The 26,488-nt window shown below is 37.4% G+C and overlaps 1 protein-coding gene across 1 annotated transcript in view; it reads right to left on the bottom strand.

The window, feature by feature from the left end:
• LOC126763276 (uncharacterized) overlaps positions 1 to 26,194 on the bottom strand; it is a 50,597-nt gene extending 24,403 nt beyond the window's left edge. Inside the window, exons 1-4 of the mRNA XM_050480602.1 lie at positions 25,356 to 26,194; positions 14,418 to 15,095; positions 13,825 to 13,929; positions 13,609 to 13,712 (exon numbers count right to left, since the gene is read on the bottom strand). Coding sequence (XP_050336559.1) covers positions 13,609 to 13,712; positions 13,825 to 13,929; positions 14,418 to 15,095; positions 25,356 to 25,905 — 1,437 coding nt within the window. The 5' untranslated portion in view covers positions 25,906 to 26,194. The remainder of the gene's footprint in view (positions 1 to 13,608; positions 13,713 to 13,824; positions 13,930 to 14,417; positions 15,096 to 25,355) is intronic.
• Positions 26,195 to 26,488: the final 294 nt, after the last annotated feature.

Below are 26,488 nucleotides of genomic sequence, written 5' to 3'. Positions count from 1 at the left end.
GAAAACACTCGAACGAGCGGCGTGAAGTGTGTGTCGCGGAAGCAGTGGTAGGGCTGCCAGAAAACAGCAGCAATTGTCCGTCGGCATAAAAAAGCGTAGAATGCGCCATAACTCAAAAAATGCAGTAAAATGCGGTTGTGCGCCTATTTGTATGCAACACTTTGCGCCAGCGGTTGGAGTGCCTCACATTTTTCAACGCATTGTTGTGTCGCCTCTCCGCCAAGCGTTGCAATTTCACTTTTGTTGCGCATTTCGCGGCCAACATGCAGCAGCCCTCAACAAGGAAACAACAACAACACCAATACATAAATACTTGAAAAACAATGTCAAAACACGCACACATTGACAGCAAAAGCAGCGCGTGGGGCCTGCATTGTGGTCAGCCGGCAGTGCACTGGCTGCGGCGGCCGTTGCATGATGCTGGCCGCAAATTTTGACAAACGGTGCAGCACTCAGGTGATTCATCATTTCGAGAGTATTATTGCAACGTTTATTGCGGCGTTAAATGGCATTTTTACAAACGCACTCAACGCGAAGTGGCCGCGGAACCGGTCAGGCACGCAATCCACTGTTGATAGACGCAAGTTGCAAGTTGCGTGTAACGGTCAAAGCTGACCTCAAACTACTCATTTGCTCACATTGTTCGAGTTAGTGAGCAAACTGCAGCAGATTAGATGGCTGACTTGCAAATATTTCACAATTTTTTTTTTAAGCATTGCAAATTTTCCATTTGTTGTTGTTTACTTATTTGCATTTTGTTTCATAAGCCTTGTTGTCCATCGGCACTCACATTGACTGGGCGGTCAACTTCCTAATGCGCGTATGGCGCGTATACACAATAATTAACCGCTAATTACAACAATTTGCATGTGGTTTTGTTGCTTTTGTTTTATTTTTGCGTTTGTTGTATTGTTTAGCGTCACCTAGAATTATGATTACTTAAATACAGCGGCTGAATACCGGCAATGCACCAGTATTTTACTCCCCTAATATGTAACTCTAATATATTTATATGTACTATACATATGTATATCATCGACTAAAATGCAAAATAACGTAAGATGACTTTTCATTAGTGTATAACCCATATTGAAACAAAAGTTGAGTTTTGGTTATAAAATGGTTATGATAAATGGTTATGTAGTGGTTATGTATTGCCTACATATTGGTTACATATTGGTTATATCTGGTAGTGGAAACCCAAAATTTGATGCACTCGCATTGGTAACATGATGTAGTGAATCGTAAGGAATAAAAGACTCAGTTTCGATATTTTTGGTGATACGTTGTTTTGCATTTTAGGTGACGCTATATTTGTTTATGTCACATATGTGTATATTTACATAAAATATATATTTATATTTATATATGTGTTTGCCTGCAATTATATGTTAAGCTCGTTTACGGTAATATTTCACTTGTTGTTCGTTAAATGTGAGTGTCGGAGGTGAGCCACTCGACCCTAACAACCAGCTTAACGGCTTCTGGCTATTCGCAAATGCATAGCTTGGCGCTTGCATTTGTTGTTGCCGCCGCTGCTGACGTGTGCACGCATACTCGGTCCATTATTGTGGTTAATAAACATTTTAGTATTATTGCCAATTATTGCTGGGTCAATCAAATGGCCGGGTTCAAGGATTTAAGCGGCTTTCGGTTGGTAACCAATAGGACCGTGCTTCCATTGTGCAGTGTTAACGTTGTCTATATAAATATTTATATGAATTTCCATAAACAATTAGCAGGAAGCATATACGCTGCAATACTTGTATTAGAATAACTAATCAAGAATGCTAATCATTCGATGTAATTAATTTTATGCTTCTTTTATTACATGATGATTTTAAATGGTTAAATCATTAAAGTGTTTCTTAGGAATTCGGAATTATTTTAATCCATTAATATTATATCATATTGTTAATAGTTGTGATAAAAATATGACGTCAGCTTTTACTCTTAAATTGCAAGCTACAAAATCTGAGCTCGAGCAGAGGAGAAGAAGAACGAAAAAACATATATGTATATGCCGGGGCGGATCCACTGAGAGGCCCATGATACTCTCAAAAATAGATTCTTTGACACCTCTAAGAAAATCTCCCCAAGTATGAGCTCTTAATTATAATTGGAAAGTTATCCACCTTTTTACAGTTTTCTATTTATTATGATTTTATATTATTTTCTCATTATCAGATGGAAAATTTTAATAGATCTTGTAGAAAATTGAATGTTCTACAAAATGGACTCTAAGTGAATGAAAAAAGTACTGCTCGACACAAAGTTTCACCGATGTTAAAAGAACGCATATGAACCCATTATCTTTGTTATGACACGCATGATGTTTTTCTCCAAGGCCTAAATCGAAACGGGATTGTCCGCATAGACTTTAGATTTTGCATATCCACTAAGGTAAAAGTCTAACGGTGTGATATCACATGATCTTGGTGGCCAATCGATTGGTCCAAAATGTGAAATTATCTGCTCACCGAAGTGTTCTTTCAATAACTTGTTATGCTTGTTTACATAACCATTGAGCCAGAAATGGGCCTAATCGCTGTACAAAATTTTACTCGAAGACGTCGGTTCTTCTTGAAACTTTTCAAAAGACCATATATCGAAGAAATGTCGCTTGGAAAGGTCGAGCTGCTTCAGTTCTTGCACAAGCTGTATTTTGTACGCTTTCAATTTGAGATCTCGACGTAAAATGTGCCAAGTTTTTCCATATGTCAGTCTGAGTTTCTGTGAACGGCACTGAATCGACTCTCTACGGTCTTCGTGTACACTCTCAGCTACGGCTGCTATATTTTCTTCACTGCGTGCTGGGCATAGTTTATTCGGTCAAATATTATGAAATAATGAATGCTGGGTCTCAAGATGGGTGATGGTGTTGCTCAGTAGGCCAATTTTGTTGACCATAAGTTGAGCGAAGCACTTGAAACACATTCTTTACAGAACGTGAATTTTTGTAATAAAGTTGAACTATTTGTAAACGTTACTCAGAGATAAGTCTTTCAATGATGAAATGCCAAACAATACTGAACAAAAATAACATGACAACTTGACACGACGCACGAGTGATCTGTCAAAAAAATCTATTGAAAAAAGAACCTCTGCTTGAGGTATGATTTTGTTATGCATATAGTTGCTATATGTTCTCTAGTTTTATACTGAGCTGCAAGAGTTGTTTTATTGAACATTCATCGGATCTATGTAAATTCGAATAGGTTTTCAAAAATGCCTCTTTATTTTATATTGCTTTTTTTCAGGTTACAGTCGACTAGAAGTGAGTAATTTCTCTGATTTTAGCACGATATCTTCGCACCTTTAATATCGTGAAAACCTTCTCCTCAATTATCAGATTTCATCACCATCATCATTAGAGGATTACGATCATACATGTATCAATGATTTGTGAGGCACTCTTATACTCAAATAAGTGCTCCATATAACCTTGAACTCCTCTAATATACATATATATGTTATAATTTGAAAAGCTTTATATCCAGTGTTTCAAAAAAAAGTTGATAGGGAATCGAACTTATTGTCCCTTTAAAACAATGTTCTACTGGGCTTATATCCAGTGTTTCGAAACAAAGTTCATTGAAAATCAAACCGTCTATTCTTCAATAATCAATAAGACATTGAATTATTCTGGAAAAAAGGGATATACTGTGCATGAAAGTAATAGTTTTAACCAATAAAATCGTTACGCCGACCAAAAAACATTTGCTACATGCAGTGGCGTAGCTACAACTTCGATTATCGTGGTGTGGCGCAAACAGTCAACAAGGATATTATTTAAACGTTATGCGTCGTTTGCGTAACGCTATCCACCTAAAAAGGTGATTGTGGAAAGACAATTCTTGGTTTTTACATCACGATAATGCATAAAAAACTCGTAATTCGTGATGTGAGAGAGACACGTCGCACAGTATTCACTGATCTGGCGCCGTGCGAAGAGTGCATCTTTAAATTCTCAAGCCGCAGCGAAGACGGAATCACTATTTTTAAGAAAGTGTAAGCCAAAAGATATAAGATCAAATTCAAAAACTGAAGAGTATTTAAAAGTAATATTTTTCATTGCTATTCAGATTATTTCATTTTTAGGCACAGAGATTTGAAAACTTTTATGCAGTGTTTCGCAAAAAGTTGATAGAGAATCGAACTTATTGTCCCTTTTAAAAATATTTACAGGGTTTATATTTTTTCTGAATAAATAGAAAAATCAAACGTTTTTCTTCAATATTCAACGACGTGTGTGTATTATTCTAGGGATATACTGTGAAGTAATAGTCTTGTAATTAACCAATCTTACGCCTTAACATTTGCTACATGAATACGAGTATACAGTATGTATGCTTCCAGCCAATAATGACAAAGCTAACTTCTATCAGATATAGTGGAGTATTTGTATGGAACTTATATAAGGAGGATTCTTCTTAGATATAAGAGTTTAATTAAAATTGTCATATTGATTTATTAAAAACTTCGAGAAAAGTTTGATGGAAGTATAGCAATTAGTTGCTTTTGATAAAAATACGATATTCATGGTAGTCAATATAAGAACACTAATCATTCCCTGACCTCCACTTATTTTTATTTTTATCGCAGACATTGTAACATCAACTTATTAAATCTCTTGTTAAAATGTATCTTAAGGCTCTAGAAACCAGCCTCTTCTATCAGCCTATGTATGTACATCTGCGTTCATTTATTTAACTGCTTTCACGAAAACATCATGTAATCTCACAATAAAACATACATATATAACGGAAATTCGTCAACACATCAGCTGAATTTCCTATGAATGAACTCATTGCTAGATTACCACATTATTTCGCCACATTATAAGATCATTAAGTAAAAAGTTGATGGATCGATGACAATTGGACACGCTTAAAAGATCATATGAAATTTTGATGAATCTCTTTTTCGGGCAACTGACATAATTGTGGTGACAAATTGGCGTGACGTCGTCAACTAGCATACAGTAAGCAGCAGATTCATTAAAGGATACACATATGTATGTATGATGGATACATTTCATGCACACATACAAATAAACAACACATATGCCTGTAGTTCGAGCTGATCATGTGACATTTTCTATATGAATTTATAGTAAACGAAATCAATTGAGTTGTGATCGATTACATTTTGACAGCAGTGAATTGTCAAATGGCAACACAACATTGTTACAACGAAATTGTTACGCAAATTAAGCAATCCCACGCCCAGATTTCGGCATTGAAAGAAAACACAAAAACAAAAAAAGGATATTTAATGAAAGCGTGGAGGCTCTGACAATCAGTTGGGTTAAGCAGTACACGTCATTGCTTCGCTAGAAAGAAAGGCAAAAAATAATGATAAAAGTGAAAACTCATTTAGAGCGCCAAATACTGGTAGATAGAGGGGAAGAGAGCATGGCAAGACAAATAAAATCGCACAAAAAATTGGCACCTCAAACTAATTTCATTAATTTTACGATTTGATTACGTTCGTCTGTCGCTAATGATATGCGTTCGCAGACATTTTATGAATTCCTTGACAATGGAATTAAGTCGCTGTGAAAATGGAAAAAGTTTTCCTCACACCAAATAATGCCGTTGGAATTTTATTTTCTGTGACTCTGGCATTGTGCGCTTGCCGGAACAGCATTGTGATGACTGGTGTTCATCGATTTTTTACAGTTGCCGGCGTTGTTGTTGTTCTTTTGCTAACAGCGCGTATATGTGAGTTTTAATATATGGAGTGAGAGTTGGCAACATTTTATTTGCCGTTTTATATATTTTTGGTTGTCGATAAAAATGCAAACATTTTTTATCTTTTGGTTAGAAACTGAGTATTTTCGGGTTCGGAAAAATTTAATACTTCTATTTTCTAATGTGCTTAGCAAATTTAGTGTAAGTGTAGTCCTCTCTGTATGGCTGAGTTTTTCTCCTTTTAAAAGCTTTAAAACATTGTCCGCTTGCTTAAGTGATCCCAAGCCCTTGAGTTATTGCGAGTTTCCATATTAGTATTAGTGGCTCTGCTTTTCGGACAACCGAGAAAACTCTACATATGTATTTTTACTTTAAATTTCTTTAAATGTAGATTTTTGACATCTCTGTATGCAGTTGGTTCATTAGGAACCTTCAGAACTTTCAAAAATTTTAAGATTTATATAAATTTAACAATTTTCTAAAGATAATATTTGTGTCAACACGATCAATTACAACATTTTTTTAATATTTGTACCAATTGGTTGCAAAATTTCACAGTGGAAACTGCAAATTCGATGAGTCTGAGGGGACACCCTTGTTCCGCTCACGTTGATATGAGACACAGTCGGATCTACATTCGTGTCATGTGTTCGTGCGCTTGGAAAGCGCTGGTCGATGACCAGCTACTTTGCGTTATCCTTCAAGCTACAGGGATCTTCAGTAAAATGAAGGAAATGTTGTGAACTACTTGCACTGAGAAAACTTCATCTTGCTGCAATCGGAGGAGATCTAGCTAAGGCTTAAAAGTTGTCAAAGTTGTATGGAGAGGCGTGAAGAGGAAATACTGAAGCACTTCCTACTCCATTGTTCAGCCGATGCAATGCTAAGGCTGAAACATCTCGGTAATCTTACCTAAGATCTCCCGAATCGACCTTATAATCGAACTTAAACTGCTGCAAAACGTTATTGTTGGAGACTAATTTCTCCAAATAACTCGTACAGCTCATCGTTCCATCGAAATCGACGTTGACAATGCTCTCAAAAACGCATAACGTCGACTCATCAGATGCTGTTGTCGTCTATGACTCTGCACCATATAGCAGAACGGGAATAATGAGTGACTCATAGAGTTTGGTCTTTGTTCGTCGAGAGCGGACTTTATTGCTCTATTGCCTACTCAATCTAAAGTAATCATTATTTGGCAAAAGTTATTCTGCGCTGTATTTCGAGGCTGACATTGTTGTTGGTGTTAATAATGGTTCTAAGATAGACGAAATTATCTACGAGCGGTCCTTTTCGATCCAGATGGGGCTTTTGCTGTTGCTAAACGTTAGTTTACACAACCGTATTAGTTTTTCGTAGATACCAAATTCAGACATAGTGGCATAAAGTCTAAAACAGCTTTAAAATCGAGGAGCAATAGAACTTTATGCTTTCACTGCCATTTAACAGATTTTCCTCTAAAATTTTAGTATGTTCTGGGCATCAGTCACTGGATTACCTCTGGGGGTTCTACAAGAATTTGCTTCTGTTTTGTAACATTCTATTTGTCGCCGCTTCTTTTCGTAGAAATTTCGAGCATTACCCCTTTCGGCCAGCTTGTTAAGCTTTTCGTACTAACGCATTTCGGCCTCTCTCTTTTTTGTCAACAAATGCGTCTCGTTTCCCTCTTCAACTCTCGATATCTATCCCAAAACCCGAAACGATAAGTAAACTTTGGTGGTTCAACGCAATTCGTAGCAGTTTCTGCGCCGTTTCAAGACTGTCGAGATAGTGGACCTCATTTGCTCATCATTTTCAAAGATTTACTATGTCGGATCTACATCGGTTGTCTAGAGAAGGTCAAAGCGGTCACTGGTTTCTATTTGGACCAATTCGTCGACGAATTAGATAAAAATTAACCCATTTAACGATAAAAGGGTGTTTCACGCATGAAAATGCCCTGGCTTCCATCATCGCCATGGCTATGGAGCTACGAACTTCTGATCAATTCTGGATATTCTCTAGATTTGGGACTTCCTCTTGTTTCAAATTTGAAAAAGTAATTTAAACTAATGGGGAAATTTTCACCGTCGAATTGAAGAAGTTGGAGCTGGGTCAAAGCTGGGTCAAGTGTATTGAGATGGAAGCATGCTGTGCTGGAAATCGCAATATTTTCCAAAATTGTTTTTAAGATTTTTTACTTTGAATGTCGTTTAACTAAAAGAGCAAATAAAATAAGACTTTTATGTAGATAAACCTCTCTTATTTGGCAGGAATTCGTCGTTGTCTTGTATACTTATACCCATAATAATAACTCCTTAAGGGGCTATACCAGTGTGACACTTTCAAAAAAAAAAAATTTATTTCCTTTTTCGATAACTTATATTTTCATAAATATCCTGTGAAATCAGGAAGGTCGTATCTTGAATAGTTTTTGGATGGCAGCGTTCTAAAGAGCGACCACTCGGAGGTGCAAACATACAAGTATATAAGTGAAACTTTAAACGCGTTTTTCTCGAAACGACATTTTTCAAAACAGCTGGCATCATAACTCAACGAGAAATTGGCTGATCGACTTCAAATTAAAACCGAGTATTTTTGAATACATTTACTATATAATGACCTACGATCTTTTTGATTGGTTGAAAATTGTCAATTTGGCATTAAAAAAACTACCATTTTTTATCTAAAAAAACGATTTTTTGTTCCAAATTTCGCCATTTTGTTAATTTTTGTAATTTTTCAAAGATCGTAGGTCATTGTGTAGGAAATATCTCTAAGTTTAATAAACTTTTCAAAGTTTTTTATTTCAGCTACTCATTCGGCCGGAATCATGCCAGCAGTTGGGGCACTTTATTTTGGCACCTCCGAAGACAGCCCAAAACTCCGTTATTTTTCAACATTTTTGTAAAAAAAAAAAAATTTAATACAGCTGAAAATATACCTTATTACGTTTAAAGAAGTTTGAAATATTCAATTGCGTAATTTCTCTTCAAAAAATTCACGAAAATCGCCTAATTTTTCATGCGTCACACTGGTGTAGCCCCTTAAAGTTGAAATTAATATTCTCTCAGTAAGCAACTATAATAGAACCCTATTACATTCATTTACATACATATTTCGGAATGAAACTAAAATTTATAATCTTAAAATATTCATTTCTATTTACTTCCGCTAAGAACTATTTGATAGCTTTTAAAATATATACTAACAGTTATGCCGACTTAAATTCATATAAGTTACTTATGTAAATACATACATATGTATATACAGTATGTATAGCTATTATGTACTTCAATTAATTTAAATAATGTCTTCATATTCTTTATTCTTCTTTATTGTCCACTTTGTGAATGACTCTTTGTGCTGTGCTCTCAATTTATACTTATACAGTTATATACAAATACACACTTGTATATATTATCTATTTATATATGTATGTATTTTCCTACATTTAAGTGTGTGTGTGTTTGTCGAAGGATAAGCGACTGCGCATTTGAGAATTGGGTGGCGCCCAAAAAGCTGTGAGAGTTAACAAAGCCCAACAACCGTTATGTGCTTACAACCCTCATAAAGAGTAAATATCGCATGAATTTCTTGCTACCAACAACAGCCATTATGGCGGCATGTGCCGTTGCGAAATGGCGTGTGGAATAAAAATATAAAAATAAACTAAAATATTTATACAAATTGAGCAAACAAATAAAACAAATAATTATTCATATTAAATATGCATGCGTACATGGCAACTCTGTATGTGGATTAAATCAATAAGAAAATGGTAAATAAAGGCAAATAGGTTTATTTGTTATGTAAACATACATTTCCGTTATATTGGTAGAATGTGAGGCGCTTTCACTTATTTTGAGGACAATGACTTTTCAGGAGATGGGAGTAAAGTTAGTAGTCGTTGGACTCATTTATAGCAATAATATTTAAGAACTTCAAATGTAAGGAAGAATATAGTTTAAGATATTCGAGAGTAATGATTCTTAAGGAACTACCCATGAAGTCGAAATTAACTGAAAAGCACAAAAGAGTTTTAGCTCTAGAAAAGACGACTGAACAACTTTTATCTGCCGCAGAATTGCTAAAATGATAATAATTATTACTTTTTATACTCTCGCAACAAAGTTGCCAAAGAGAGTATTATAGTTTTGTTCACATAACGGTTGTTTGTAAGTCCTAAAACTAAGAGAGTCAGATATAGGGTTATGTATACCAAAGTGATCAAGGTGACGAGTAGAGTTGAAATCCGGATGTCTGTCTGTCCGTCCGTCCGTGCAAGCTGTAACTTGAGGAAAAATTCTGATATCATGATGAAACTTGGGCAAAAGCGGCCCACTGCCACGCCCGCAAAATGGCGAAAACCGAAAACCTATAAATCAGAACTAAGCCATAAATAAAGATATTAAAGTGAAATTTGGCACAAAGGATTGCATTAGGAAGGGGCATATTTGGACGTAATTTTTTTGGAAAAGTGGGCGTGGCCCCGCCCCCTACTAAGTTTTTTATACATATCTCGGAAACTACTATAGCTATGTCAACCAAACTCTACAGAGTCGTTTCCTTCAGGCATTTCCATATACAGTTTAAAAATGGAAAAATCGGATAATAACCACGCCCACCTCCCATACAAAGGATATGTTGAAAATCACTAAAAGTGCGTTAACCGACTAACAAAAAACGTCAGAAACACTAAATTTTACGAAAGAAATGGCAGAAGGAAGCTGCATCCAGGCCTTTTTTAAAAATTGAAAATGGGCGTGGCGTCGCCCACTTATGAACCAAAAACCATATCTCAGGAACTACTCGACCGATTTCAATGAAATTCGGTATATAATATTTTCTTAACACCTTGATGACATGTAAGAAATATGGGTGAAATCGGTTCACAACTCGCCTTCTTCCAATATAACGCTATTTTGAATTCCATCTGATGCCTTCTCTGTATAATGTATACATTAGGAACCAATGATGATAGCGGAATAAAACTTTACACAAATATGGTATTTGAGCTGAGGTAACCCTTGTGGAAAAATTGTCGTGATCGGACTATAACTTTTCAAGGTCCCTGATATCGAACACGAAGAACTCAGTGCCTAACCAAACATAACCTAATTTTTCACCGAAATTATCGGTAAATCTCTCAGACATTTTCATGTAATTCAGAGGGCATCATTTTTATACTCTCGCAAAAAAGTTGCTAATAACAGTATCTCGATTATCACTTTATCATGCGAGAGTATAAAATGTTCGGTGACACCCGAACTTAGCCCTTCCTTACTTGTTAGTACTGATTTTCATAATTTTAAAAATAAAAGTGGGGTTATGAGTTTTTCGTTATTCTGAATAATGAAATCTTCAGGACTTATATTACGAAATACTTTCGAAAGTTGGCTTCTTCTTCTATAGACTCGCTTAAGTTATGAACTTAAGGCAAGGCGAGATATACTTGTATACGAGACATAACAGGTCAATTGAAAAATCCTTAGCCTGATGATCCTTACGTTTCTTATTTAGCCGTAACCTTTAAAAAGCGCGTTTATAAATGTGACAGCTACCTGGTCATTGCTCTGTGAATTATATCATGTTGGAGGAAGCAACTTTTGTTAAATAAAATTTGAAAAAAAATTAATAAAAAGAAATTTCGTATGTTGCTTACTTTTGGAAGGGAAAAAATAGACTTGAAGCAAAAACTTGGCTTGATGACGAGTTACCGGACACTGTCCCATTAAAACCAACTAAACTAAGTTTCGACATGGTGAAAAGAGCACGGAAGAGGATGAGCGCAGTGGAAAATCAAAAGAGGTTGTTACCAACGAAAACAACAGAAAAGTCCAGAAAATAATTTTGGATCACCTTGAAGTAGTTCGAGATAGCAGGCACGCTAAAGATATCAATTGAATGTGTACGTCATAGTATTCAAGAATATTTTGATATGAAAAAGCTCTGTGCAAAGTGGGTGCCGCGCGAGATCCTTTTTGAGCCAAAAACAACGACGAGTTGATGATTCGGAGCAGTGTTTGGCGATGTTCAAGCGGAGTAAATTCGAGTTTTTGCGTCGATATGTGACAATGGATGAAACATGGCTCCGTCATTTCACTCCGAAATCCAACCGACGGTCATCCGAGTGAACTGCAAAGCATGGAAAAACGCAACAGTCGGCTTGCAAGGTTATGGCGCCTGTAATATAGGATGCGCATGGAATAATTTTTATTGACTACCTTGAAAAACGAAGCACCATCAACAGCGACCATTGCTTAGCGTTATTGTACCGTTTGAAAGACGAAATCGCTGAAAACCGGTCGCATTTAAAGAAAAAAAACAAATTTTGTTTCACCGAGACCTTCAAATCAGTGTAAACAATGGCAAAAATCTAAGAATTGGGCTTCGAATTGCTTCTGCATCGATTTTTTTATTATCTTATTCAATTCTACAACACTTCTAAAATATTGTCCTAAATTTTCAAGTTGATCCGAGTAATATTTTCGGAGATACAGCCTTGAGAATTTGTGCGTTTGAGGTTAGCTAGGCGAAGTGCGCCGTCATTAAACTGTGTTTTTGAGATCGGTTGGTAAGTTTTCTCGAGAACTTCTCAACAGATCTTCATGAAATTTTACAATTCATGAGCCTTTGAGATACAATTCCTAACGACTTGGACGAAGGATTTTTTTTCGATTATAACTATTTGAAAAACAATTTCGCGAAATTTTAATCTTTTGTAAAAATGGCTGCCAAATATCCAATTTTCATTTAAGTTAAAGTTTTGACTAAAGCACGTATTTTCACTTTCGATGATACTCTATGTTTTTTCCGAAGGGTCACCGGAAATGGCGTCGCAATGGTCGAGTTAAAAATATTATTCACCAAAAATGTCGAATTTTTTTGTTAATAGTGTTTGTTTATAACAATAAAAAATTATAATAAAATCTTTCCTTTTTATATGAGATATAATTCTTGAAAAAAGACAGTCTTTTTATCCGACGAAATCTATGTAACCCCTTAAAGCCGCTTAGGGAACTAAAAAGACAATGGCCACACAAGCGGTCGGATTGGGTGGATATTTAATTAGATGAGCATTTCAATTTTTTTGCATCAGACTCTAGAATTTATAAAATTGGTTTTAGTAAAAAAAGATTGAAGAAATGACAATAAAAAATCTTTTTGGAAAGCAAAGTTACTAAAGAGGAAGCAATAAGACCGTAGGTACTGTCAGTTTGCTTAAACGGCTGGCATAAGGTACGACTCGCTACTCTCATATTCCATAAACTTTGAGAATATTTGCTCTATAGGACACGCTAGTTGAAATTTCTTCATCATTTTATATTTTTATAAAGCACATTTTTTATGAATCACACTTTATGTAGAGCAGATCTTTATCGATACGAAATAGCATTATTAAGAAATAATAAATATTGACAAAATGAGAAAATAATTTGTGTTGTTTAATAATTTTTATATAGTTCCAATGAATTGTATTTGTTTTCCAATCAATACCCAGCCATTATGGCATAACATTACAATCATTTGAAGCATATAATGGGATAATATGTGATCCAGAAAATTATAGGATTTCATTTGTAATTAAAAATAACTAAGTAATTAAGTCTTAGCTTTTGGCCTTTTCAATTAAAAAGAAATGTTGAATAATTTGTTTGCCAAGTGCTCAATCCCATGCGTTATAGTTAAGCTATTACTGCATATCATACATATAGGTAACTGAATATGTAATTCTTACGACGATTACAAAGTAATCATATGTAAACAATGTTATTTGCACGTGTAATTTACGTATTTATGACATTTTAATTGTGAACTCAAATGTGATTCCCAGAAACGCCAATAATTGCCATTTAAATATTTGCAATAAATTGACATTGGTATTTTAATTACGTAATTACTTCGATTACCTATTTTCGCTACTAACCTGAGAGTCCTTCAAGCCCAGTCTTTCGGCCAATTTCTTGCGATCCGGCTTGCTTATGTATTTCTGTTGTTGAAATCGTTTCTCCAAACCTTTGCGCTGAGAATCTGTGCAACAACAACAATAAAACAATAAACAACAACACGTAAATCAAAATGACCACAGACGTGTGAATTAATGTACAGTTATTTAGACGGCAAGTAATGGCCCAACACTTACCGGAGAATACGGCACGACGCATCATACCCCGACGAGGCTTGCCACGCGTCGAATGCGCCCAAGGGAAGCCTTGACCCGGTGGCAGGGGAAACACTTGTGCACCAACTGCAAGGAGAGTGAGAGAGAGTTGCAATAATGTGAGAATTACGTTTTGTGGCGGAAACGGAAGTGCGTGGGAAATGCTAATGCATTTACATTACAACAACAAGTATGGGTGTATGTGTGTGTTTGTAGTAGTAGCAGAGGTACATTGTACGGCGCGCAGTGGGAGCTTGTTGCTGCATTAGAATACTGTTGCAATTAATTGTTGCATGCCACACGACGCACAAATGTGTGAGCGTGCGTGCGACAATGTGTTGACAAGTGCAACAACACCAGTTGCGGACATTAGTCAAATTCTATTACCGGCATGCCACAAAATGTGGCAAGTGCCCACAACAGTTATGGCGCCCCTACTATGAACTTATACACACACATCTACTTCTATATACACATGCACAAAGCCGCTCACCTAGTCGGTTACATTACAACAACAATACATAACAACAATAATACACTACAACAACAACACACAAAATAACAACACCACTCACCACTCATGTAGGGATTTCTGCAGTGCGCCAACAGTGAATGCAAATGCGGATGTTGCAAGCTATGTGGCAGGAATGGCGTCGGCCGGCTCGGCAATGGTTTCGCTATCACTTGATGGCCAGCCGCTTGGCCGGGCAATGGTGAATGGTGTGGCGGCATGTGTGCTTGTAGTTGATGTGCTGGCGATTGCAGGTGTGATGGCGCCAGTTGCTGTTGCTGTTGTTGTTGTTTCTCCTGCGCCAACACCGACAAGTTTAGTCTTCGATTATTATTATCTTCGAGCACATTGCCGCAATCATTGTGACCGCCAACAACACCACCTTCATATGGTCGACCATCGATTGTATTGGTGATGTTATTGCTGCTGTTGTTGTTGTTGCTGTTGCTGCCACTACCACTGCCGCCGGTGCCGGTGGAGTGATTGTCGCTATCACTGATGGTGCTGCCCGGTGATGACGAGGACGCTGCGGTTTGCGGCTGACAACTATTGCCGTTGGCGGCGCCGATGGTGTTCAGCTGATGTGGCGGCAGGTGTGGATGGTGTGCCAGGTGGGGGTGGTGTGCATGTGTTAGTGGATGCGTGTGTGGATGGTGTGTCAGAAATGCAGGATGCGGAAAGTGTGTATGATGTATGAAGTTTTGTTGTAAGTAAGGCCAAATATGCTGCGGCTGAATGAATTCTGTGGGGAGTGGAAGAAGAGAAAGCAAGATTTATTTAATAATTTATATTATACAAGGGAAATGTCAAATATTTGCTACAATATTACGAAATTATCTTAAAAATAACCCGAAATATAACCGAAACATAACCGAAACTATTAGGTTTCGAGCAAATTTCAGAAATTGTCATAGAGTTTTGAATCCAAGAGAGAGATATTTGTAATAAAATATGCATAATGTTTTTAAATTGAATCTGCCAAACCCTGGTTAGCTACTTAGATGGTTGTATCTCGCAGATATCTCTCTTTATTATTCGAAAAAAAATGTTGCCAATACATGGAGTATGTACGGCCATCAGTCACGATATCAGTTTTAGTTTACCACAAAAATTTTGTCTTTAAACGGTCAATTTGGTGGAAACTTTCCTCGGAATTAAGCTTTTGGTAATCCAAAAAATTTAGCCTGTCTTCTAGAGATAGTGAGCTTCTAGTGAGCAAAAAATTCAACGATTACAGTTTGTTTTGTTCATTGTTGGACATACAAGTTTCAGATATGAAGAGTTCACACAAAAATCGGGTCTTCTAACAAAAGCGGACCTTAAATGTCATTCGGCCAACTTGGAATAATTCCATGAAGTTATTTCAGAATGTTCTCCAGCGTCTCATCAAGAACCATTCTCGTAGGATTCGTTTCGAATATCGAATTTGGCGCCAATTCGAGATTGCAGTCACCTTCTTCACCTGATCTATTCAACGGAGTGGAGATCTTCCTCTTCTTCTGGTTCTCCCGGCAGGTACCTTGTCGAATACTTTCAGCTGGAGTGTTTTCTTCCATTCGGACGACTTGATCTAGCCAGCGTAGCGACTGTCTCTTAATTCGCTGAAATATGTCAATGTCGTCGTATAACTCGTACAGCTCATCGTTCCATCGAATGCAATATTCGCCGTTGCCAATGCGCAAAGGATCATAAATCTTCCGCAAAACCTTTCTCTCGAAAACTCGTAACGTCGACTCATCAGATGTGGTCATCGTCCATGCATCTGTACCATATAGCAGGTCGGGGGTGATGTGTAACTTGTAGAGTTTGATCTTTTTTCGTTGAAAGAGGACTTTACTTCTCAATTGCCAACTCAGTCCGAAGTAGCACCTGTTGGTATGAGTTATTCTGCGTTGGATTTCGAGGCTGTTATTGTTGGTGGTGTTGATACTGTTTCCAAGATAAAAATTATCTACAAGTTCGAAATTATGACCGTCAACAGTGATGTGGGTGCCAAGTCGCGAGTGCGACGACTGTTTGTTTGATGACAGGAGATATGTTGTCTTGCCCTCGTTCAACGCCAGACCCATTTGCTACGCTGCCTAATCTATTGTGAAGAAAGCAGAACTAACGGCGCGGTTGTTAAGGCCAATGATATCAATATCATCAGCATACAACAGGAGTTGTACACTCTTATAGAAGATTGTACCTTCTATATTCAGATTCGCAGCTCGAATTATTTTCTCAAGGAATAGATTGAAGAAATCGCACGATAGGGCGTCGGATTGTCTAAAATCTCGCTTGGTACTGAACGGCTCGGAGAGGTGCTACCCGATCATGACGTAGCTTTTGGTATTGCTTAGTTTCATATTAGATTTTTTATTCTACAAGTACATATAGTACATATTTTGCGAAAGTGGAAATACATTCCTACATTTAGTATTTTTTGGTTATAACTGTTAAAAAAATTGAAAAAATAGCACCAAAAACTTTTAACTGAAGGATAAAACTCATTAGCGCACAAATGCCAAGCATTAAATTTCACATAAAGTCAAGTCACACCAACTTGTATTCACTTCCATACAAATATATTTATATATGTATGCCTTTGTGAGGTATGCGAAACATCCTTGTTAAAATAGCGGTTAGCAAAAGATTAAACGTGGCGTAAAATAAGCTGCCAACTAAAATTCAAAACCGCACATTTGCACACACACAGCTGCTTAACGAAATGCACATGTGAGCTGCAAGCGCATGTGGGAAACACATTACAAACAAGCAGGCCTCGGCGGTGGCACTAAAGAGGCGTTAATACGTTAATTGTTTCTGTCTAATCGAATTAAAATCACAAGCGGCATCCGCGCCACCCACAGGCACAGGCACATGAAAGCTGCAATGCAAATTTCACATGTGTAGGCGCCGCGAAGAATGAACCTGAATTTGCTTGTGGATATAGGAATGTTTAGATGTGTGTATAAAAATACCCGACGGTAAAACTTCAGTTGCCGAAGTTCATTCGAAACAATAGCAAGAAACAAACCAATATTCTAAAAAAATTAAGCTATATGACACACATCGTATAATAATGTAAATTTTAGTACTCGCAAAGAGTATAATCTTGGAAAGAATACGCTGGATTAGATCGTATTTTATAACCGTATTCGCAACCTTTTGCTTGAGACACTTGATTTCCTACAAATATAGTTACCAAAGCTGAGTCAATTCGGAACTTTTGCTGTTCGTCTTCGATTACAAAATTAAATAAAATTGCTTTTGAAACCAATTAGTGGATTAGACCAAGGAAACAGCATTAGAGACTAGTTAGACCATTATTAATACAGCCTAGTAGATCTTAGTGATAGAATACCTTCCTATATAAACATTTCTTTAGATTTGAAAGCAGAAAATAATAACGATAGATCTAACTCCGGAAATTATGTTTCATATTGCTAAAATCCACAACTTTTTTCTTGTAGTTAACACTCAACTCAGCAACAAATATTTACGTTAATCTTTTTAATAGGCTTGAGATTAATAATAAATTTTTTACCTTGTTCAAAGTTGTAAGAGGTCAGATATATGTACATGTGTTTTTTTCGTAGTATGTATATATCGCAAGCCGGAGTACGGAACTTTAATCCGATAAACCTAACCTACTCCCAACTCAAATTCTCTCTAAGAACCACCGGGCTAAGTATTACTTCATGGAAGAGAGAAAGACTTTAAGTCTCATCTATCATACGGCCTGATTGATGTCTAATATACTGTATAGTATGTCTTAGTTTTGTCACAATTAGAGCTGACGCTTCGCTGACAGCTTTCCATTTACCAGAGGCCAGACACATGAGTGCTGGTAAATTTTCCACGGAAAGACTACCGTCAAGTGAAGTTTTTAACTTTTGCCTTACATTTGAAAAACGAGGGCATTGAAAAAATACGTACTCAGAGTTTTCTATGCACTCTGTACACGTCGGACAGTACGGACTAAGGTCGTGATGAAATCGGAACAGATTATTTGTAAAGTATTCATGTCCACTCAGTATTTGGGTAAAGTGGAAGTCTAGGTCCTGTTGTCTATCTATCCAATAATGGATGTCCGGCGGTCCAGCGCCCTTTTGTTAAGGTTTGTCACCGTTGCTGCCACATTGTGATACCTTCGGTTCTCTCCTCTTTTTTCCCGCCTGCAGACGGCTCTGATAGCTGACATATGTATATGTGTATAATGTGGTCGCTGTTTGTCTTGAAGTAGTTGAATATTACCAAATACCTAGTTTGTCCAATAATGAGTGATTTTCGACGAACTTTGTGATATTTTTGCAGGTTGGAGTACTCGAAGTTACCATTAGTGCTATAGCCATTAGCAGCCGAAAAATATTTTTTGAAATAATTTCAAGGTAGATTGGCGTATGGATCATCTTTGGATAAAAGTCTGGGTCCGTTTCGTTTCTGCATACTGTGATGAAAGCAGACTTCTTTTAGAGGTAAAGCAGAAGACATTTCGTTAGCCCTTAAATGTCTTTGTCTTTTGAATTTTAGCCATGAATTTTGTAGGATATAAAAGTATGTAGGTAACCATTCGTTTTTTCTGGGTTTGTTTTTCGTTGTCTAAAACTTTCAAAATCATTTGAATAAAAAAATAGTAAATTTGTCAAAATATTTTTCCAACTAGTAGAAAAAATATATTTTACTAGTAAAATGTTCAGCAAATACTTCATGCCACTGACTTATCAACTTATATGTGTGTAACAAATACACTTCATAGATAATACAGGTATACTTAAATTACAACCGTACCTTTATGGATCCATTTTAGACCAGTTTTAAAACAGTTAATGAATCTTTCCTTAGAACTACTTCCTTTCCATAAAGGAAGCTGCGTAAATTCAATTTGAGAAATACACCTTTACATACATATATGTATGTATAAGCGTATAAATGCTTGTGGTTTCGCACAACCAATCGCCGTTGACGCGTCTTTCAGCAGTACGTGAGTGTAGACGTCGTATTATGGGTATAATCAAATGTGTAATTTTGTTTGTATATATGCATATCCACCTACGCTCTTTGGCTGGTTTGTTAATTCAAGCACCCTTTATGCTTGTTGTTGCTGCTTTTGTTTTCAGCTGTTTAATTAGAGAAAGCTCTAAAGACTTGAAAAGTTTTCACACAATGCCACATAATGGCGTCACTTGAGGTGATGGCTTTGAGTGTGTGTGTGTGTGAGTACAATTGTGTGTGGGTGATTTTGCGCCGGAAGTGTTCTCCTGCCACGTTTTACCCGTTTAACTTCAAAGCGTCGGAATTTTAATGCCTCGAAGTGTGAATCACACATTTCATAAACGCAAACATACACAGTATGTTGAATGCCTGTGAATATATTTGTATGTGTAAGTGTCAAATATATGAAAATATGCAAAAGTGCTCATATGGTTTTGAACGCTTTATATCCTGTCAAGTGTTATTGTTTGCTTGGCTTAATAATTATAATGGTTTTGTGACTTGGCACTTCAAAATTGAAAAGCGTTGACTTAGACTTGTGATGGATCCTTTTAATGGCTAATGAATGGATGCTTAGGTATTGTGGAGTTAACAAAGGATAGCATGGATATATGTATATGTATATGCATATGTATACACATATTACACAAATTGTTATAAATTTGAACTCGAGCATGGATTTTTTTGAAGTCATGGGAAAAATTATTTCCAGATTGTTTTTGGGAATATCCTATATGGGTGTATAATATGAATATCTGAAGCATTAATTATGTTTCAAATACCTGAAAGCAATCCGCAATGCCTCAAAAGCCACAAATATAATAACGGGTGATTCAAGTAGAGATATTTTTTTCAATAGCCTTTCTTCGACAGATCTCACGTGAGTCGAGTCAAGCAGTCATGTCATATTTGTTCAGTAATATTTGACATTTCATCATGGAGAGAATTACGCCTAAACAACGTTAACAAATCAGTCAACTTTGCTACGAAAATTCGTTTTCTGTAAAGAATGCGTTTCAAGTGCTTCGCTCAACTCATGGTCAACATAATCGGCCTACTGAGCGCACTATACGCAACACGATCACCCATCTTGAGACCCAGCTTTCACTAGTGGATACTATTCGACTGAATTGACCACGTCTAGCACGCAGAGAAGAAAATATAACAGCCGTAGCTGAGAGTGTACACGAAGACCATGGAGTGTCGATTCGGCTAAGTTCGCAGCAACTCGGATTGACGCATGGAATGACTTGGCGCATTTACATCGAGATCTTCAATTGAAAACGTCACTTCCCATACATCGCATCATTCAATGGCTTTATTGAGAAAACACTTTGGTAAGCAGATAATTTCACATTTTGGGCCGGTCGATTGGCCATCAATATCTTTTGATATCACTCCATTAGACTTTTTCCTGTGGGGTATGTGAAGTCTAAAGTCTATGCGGACAATTCCGCTTCGATTTAGGCCTTGGAGCAAAACATCACGCGTGTAATTCGCCAGTTATCAGTCAAAATGCTTGAATGAGTCATCGAAAAGTGGACTTTACGGTTGGACCACCTGAGACGTAGCCGCGGCCAACGTTTGAAAGAGATGAATTAAAAAAAAATGACAAAGAATGTTCTTTCGAATGTTAATAAGTATTCCTCATAAAATTTGAAGAGTGAAGTTTACATATTTTTTGATGGTTTTGATATCTAATGAGCTCATCGTCTTAGTTGTGCGTCATGAACTCACGAAGATGCTTTTGTTCATGAGTCTTCTGTGATATCTATACTCGTGTGCTTTGAAGTTTAAGTCGTGGAATAACCAGTCAGGTTCTGTTTAAAGACTATGATTTTCACCTTTATCGAAGAAAAACTGTAAAATATTTCGCATTTTCTCTTTACTTGGCTCCATCTTTGAAGCAGTTGCAAATAATATGAGTCAAGTAACTACAAAACGGACTCAGAGGTTTTTAGTACGAGAGATTTTTAGTAGAAAATATGGATTCCTTTTTACTAGACCTAATGCTTGAGTCGCTAGGAGTCATGAGATCGCTAAAAACTTTATTTACAGATTTCAATCCATTTTTGAGTATGAAACACGTCGCGACGAAAATACTCGACTTTTTCACCGAAAGAAGGTTTCTAAGGAACAACCAATCGAACCAGTAACGGAAGAACCGAAGAAAGCTGCTTGTGTTGGTCTTCTAATTGACGCATCTTCAAGTACTTGGATGGACATCTTTGACGAACCAATTTTATTCTCTGACGAAGAAGGAAAAACAGAAGAACCTTTCTTTCGTTGAAATCACATATGTTTAAATTACTTGACTGAATATTAATTACTTCCAAAAAAAAATTAGCACTTTTAACTTTCAAGATAGTTATGAAAAATTACATATTTTGGGTAAAAATCATCATCTCCATAACCGCCAGTAAAACCCCTTGCGACTACTGATGGCACGCGACTGTATTTCTCCATGGCGAGAACTTACCAAATTCACGAGAATTATTGCAAATAATCATTGAAATTTATTGCGCAAAATTCAATAAAACACATACAATACCAATTAATCTCAACTCGTCCAGCCCACAGATTTGCCTGACAAAACTACCGGCACAGAGGAGCGAAAAAACGTTAAAAACAAAAACAAAACAAACGAATATGATATTATCTGCGTATAATGACAACAATAAAAAAATAATGCCAACATAAAGGAAACAATAATTCCGGCATTCGAAATGCTGCCGGATAAAAAGACACAATGAGTGATAGATAATTCGTTACGCCTCCTTTTGTTGAGACCTTAAAAAAGTAGCAACTGGCGGGTTGGCAAAGGAGTACACCAACAGGAACAGGAACGGTGAATTAACCCCCAAAGCAAGCGACCGCAACCAGAGCACTCATATATAGTACATATAGACAAGCAAGAGGTGCATAACAGTAGCGCCGCATACCATAGTTGTCGGAAGTGCTCAGGAATCGGAACTGGTTATACGAATTTGCTTTGGTTACTTTGGTTGTGTTTTCATTGGAGGATTTATGAGCGAACGCAATAACATAGCGCACGCAATAATTTAAACATGATTAGGAGTGCGAGTTGTTATTACAGCCTCCAGCCCAGCGGGCTTATGGCCCTAAATGAAAAACAAAATCGAAAGACAACAAAAGCGCAACGGTCTTAACCTGGAGAGATGGCATTGTAGTTTGAATAAAAATTGAAGCGGCTAATCCGGCGACCAAGTCTAAAGCGCAAAACTATTAAGTGCAACCAAAATAACTGTTTGTATCTACTTATTATAATGAACTGTTGCAATATTTTTCCAAGCGCCCAACTATTCGATTCATTGCTCCCTGAGGGTGAAGTGTTGCTACCAAATGTATTTAATTTTTTGAAAAGGATTTGTTTGTATTTGGTATTAGGTGCAGGCAAATTAGTTCCGTTGCTTTTTTATTGCGTTTAATTGGCCGAAAATATTATTGAAACTCAAATGGAATTAAGAAGCAGATGATTTAACATTGGAAACACATTGAAACTTTGCATTCCGAATACCATATTCAAAACTTATGCACACATACATACGTAGATTTTGAGGCAATACTATAGAAAATATATCTATCAATTCTAGAAATCAGCAGAATTGTGTTAATGAGCTAGTCAAAGCTGGCTGAACCAAATTACGAAGTAGCAATTAGTAAGCAGTTCATACGCCAGTTTTGGTATACCTCGCAATTTGTGCCTCAAACTCGGTGAGAGAGCATCATATACAGGGGCGGATTCACGGGGGGAACGGGGAGACTAAAAAATTTTCAAAAAATTTAAATTCCTTATTATAATATATTTCTGAAGAAATGGAACTCTTGAAAGCTGTTAAAAAGTACACATTTTGCCAGCTCGCACCCAAAAGAAAGAATTTCGTATCAACTCAGCTATGTTGCCAGACTGGTGTGGGTGCCTGTAAGGACAGTATTTTCCAAATTCACCAGACATCGAAAGAGTCAGCGATCCGCTGTTGTCCTCGGTTCTATCTCTCTAGTGGATGGAACTCGCGTGAGTTTGATAAGCTTTGACCAACAACCAGCACCTGCACGGCTACAAGTTCTTTTGGCCCAGAGTGGACCACCAGAGGTCTACTTGCATACATGCGGTGAAGCTAAAAATCTTACATGACTCAAATTGCGAAAGTTGTATGGAGAAAGCAGGTGTCAACACATCTGTACAATTTAGTTCCTGGCATTTTGATTGGTATGACATTAGTCGCCTTAACAAATTTGTGGCAGCCTCAAAACGCTTGTGATAACATGAGTTGTTTATGATCAATATTTGGAAGTTCTTCGCAATACAAAGAACGACACCAAGTGAGTTTAAAGTGGGTACCTGCAGACGACAGCCTTATCCCAAGACGCTCAAAAGCACAGTGGATTAAAGCAACGCGTTGATCAGCGTACTTTGCGTCCGGCACCCGGCTGCAATGCAACTCCACATTAAACTATTAAACTGACAAAGTGTCAGTTTTCCCGCGTTCCGCTTCCCCAAGGGACTAGTCCGCATGAGCAGATTGAAGAGGACTACAAGCGCTTCTAGTCCCCATAGTACCAACTATCAAGTCTTCGGTTAAATCTCGTTGTCGAAAATGCTACCGTTGAACTTCCATACTGCTCTAGACTGGTGACCAGGGGTTGGACCCTATACGCATTACACATTCACACAATAAGCTAACTCTAGTACCCCGTTAAACGCGCAAACGACCTTAACTGTTCGGCATTCCGCCTAGTGGAGATCACAACGTTAGCATCTAAACTTTCATCAGTCAAGCTAATCCCGATATCACCGAGATCTATCTTGCACCCCACACAAAACCGCGCCCTATCGATATACATACATAGGTGACTCTGATGCAAAAATATGTTCAGACGTCCACCGTAAGCAGAAAGGGATATTGAAAAAATCTGAAGCTTGGGTTATCCTTAATAAACTTAATGGATTTTGCCATAACTCATCCGACCGTTGACCCAAAGGTTTTACCTGACTCTAAAAGCCTCTTGCTTTCTAGATATCTCTCCCTCTCCACGTCGTCATCGGAAATCCCCTTCTTAGCCTGAATACAACAGCACGCTGTATGTCAATCAGGTCAAGAAAGGATGCACCTAACAAAACCTGCATCGTATCCATCGAAACGGTGAGACATACAGGCAAACATGCAAACATCATACAAAGAACAGATGGCCTTAGCTGTTCGAGTGAAGTTCAGCGTGAGGATTAATGGGGCCGATCCGATCTATCAACACTTAGAAGAAATTTGTTAATGGCCATGTGTCTTTTTGACAAAACTTAAAACAAATGATAATCCAGATTTGAAATTTGTGAAATCTGCTGTATTTTCTGAAAGTTAAGTTGTAGATGAACCTTAAGAAACCAAATCCGGAACACTTCAGAAATGTTAAAAGGTGCAGGAGCACGTTTGTTTGGAACACATTAGCGTTATTTGGATTGGGATTATTTATGGTATAGGATTTGCTTCGTCAAAATTGTTGGTGACTCAAATTATATAATTTACTACAACAACGAAATGAGCTTTAAGAAAGGCATATTTAAGTGGATGAAATCTCTAAAACATATGTAAAAAAGTTGTTAACTTAATGGTTATTATTTTTCTTAAATTTCTGAGTGAAAAGTTTTACATAAAGAAACCTCAGGCCATTAATTTCCATTGTTAAATATTAATCGAAGGAAGTGTAGTTTGGCCAAAAGCAAAATTTTGCTCAAATCTAGAAAATAAAAGTACAAAAATTTTTGGGAGCTCTAATTTGAAACTTTGTTCTTAAAAATTATTTAATTTTTTATCGCTTTCTTCTTCTCTTTTGCTGTCAAAGTAATATCTCATATATTGGTACTGCTTTAAGTTGTTTTCTTCTCTTTTCTGATGGTACAATATAATTATAACGGTGTCTTAAAATATTACATCATACATAGCATACCAGTTGTCTTAATTTTTATGAGATCGAAATCAACTTTCTGCAATTTTAATAAAGTGCTTACCGTTTCTCACTCTCACACCTTCGCGTGTATCACCTAAAATCGCCGAAACACTAAATTTCAATATTGGCTTTGTGTTGTTATCCTTCAAAATCGTCGTTTCTTTCTCCTCGACTTTCGGCAACCTGAGCGCCTCACTGTCATGCAGATCCATTTCATCATCACGTTCTGGATCCAGTTCGGCATCATCCATATCGTCATCGATACCGATATCCGGCTCATCTTCATCGTCCTCCACACTATCAACACTTTCACTGCCACCATTCACAACACTCAAATGACAACATTTATCACATTTAAAATTGTTTTCGCGTCGCAACATTTCGTCGCTGTTATAATTTTTCGTATTCATGATTTGTGCGAAATTACCACAACGATTGCAACACAGCTCTACACGTTCACCGATACGGCCGCCGTCGGCTGGACTATGTCCATTTCTGCCGCCATCCATATTGTCCGCTAAACGATCGTACGTTTGGTCGATTGTATTACCGTTTGGCGCTGGGTCTTCTTCGTGTGTTGCGGAAAGCGCGGAACTACGGCTAAGCAACATTTTTGTGACGCCTTGAGGCCGTTACATACGGTAAAACCGCGTCGTTATCGCAATAAGCGCGCGTAGGCCAACAACAAGAATTTAATTGTTTTCTGAGTTCGATTTGGACTCGGTTAGCGGGTTAATAATTTTAGAATGCGGTATTTTTTGTCATTCAGCACCACTGCTGGCATGACCAAGGGACACACGAATCACGCGGTACCAACGAGACCACGTCTATTACGCTACGCGTGCACTACAATGCTTTGAAGAAGAAGAAGAAACCCGTTTGCGGAAGCCGTGCAGTTGCGGCAAGGACTAAATTAGTACTGAAACCATATTGGATGCGTTGACTTCGAGTTGCGCGTGAATGCTGTTTGGTTGACTGACTGCCTCTGTTGGACGACGCACAATGGCTCGCTGGCGCTCGGTGGTGTTGTTGGCAGGATGCCAGTTAGTTAAGGGTTGCTGAACGGTGGTTGGTCTATTTCTCCTGCCCGCTGCGCTTCATCTATATTAGTGTGCGTGTTCGTGTGTTTTTGGTGGCAAGTGCCACATGCCACATGTATGCGTATATGCTTTGTGCAACACTCTTCTGCAGCGC

Source organism: Bactrocera neohumeralis, chromosome 6 (assembly GCF_024586455.1).
Source record: "Bactrocera neohumeralis isolate Rockhampton chromosome 6, APGP_CSIRO_Bneo_wtdbg2-racon-allhic-juicebox.fasta_v2, whole genome shotgun sequence".
NCBI classification, from domain to species: Eukaryota; Metazoa; Arthropoda; class Insecta; order Diptera; family Tephritidae; genus Bactrocera; species Bactrocera neohumeralis.
The sequence above is the reverse complement of the archived record's forward strand: the minus strand, read 5'-3'. Positions and strand labels throughout refer to the sequence as shown.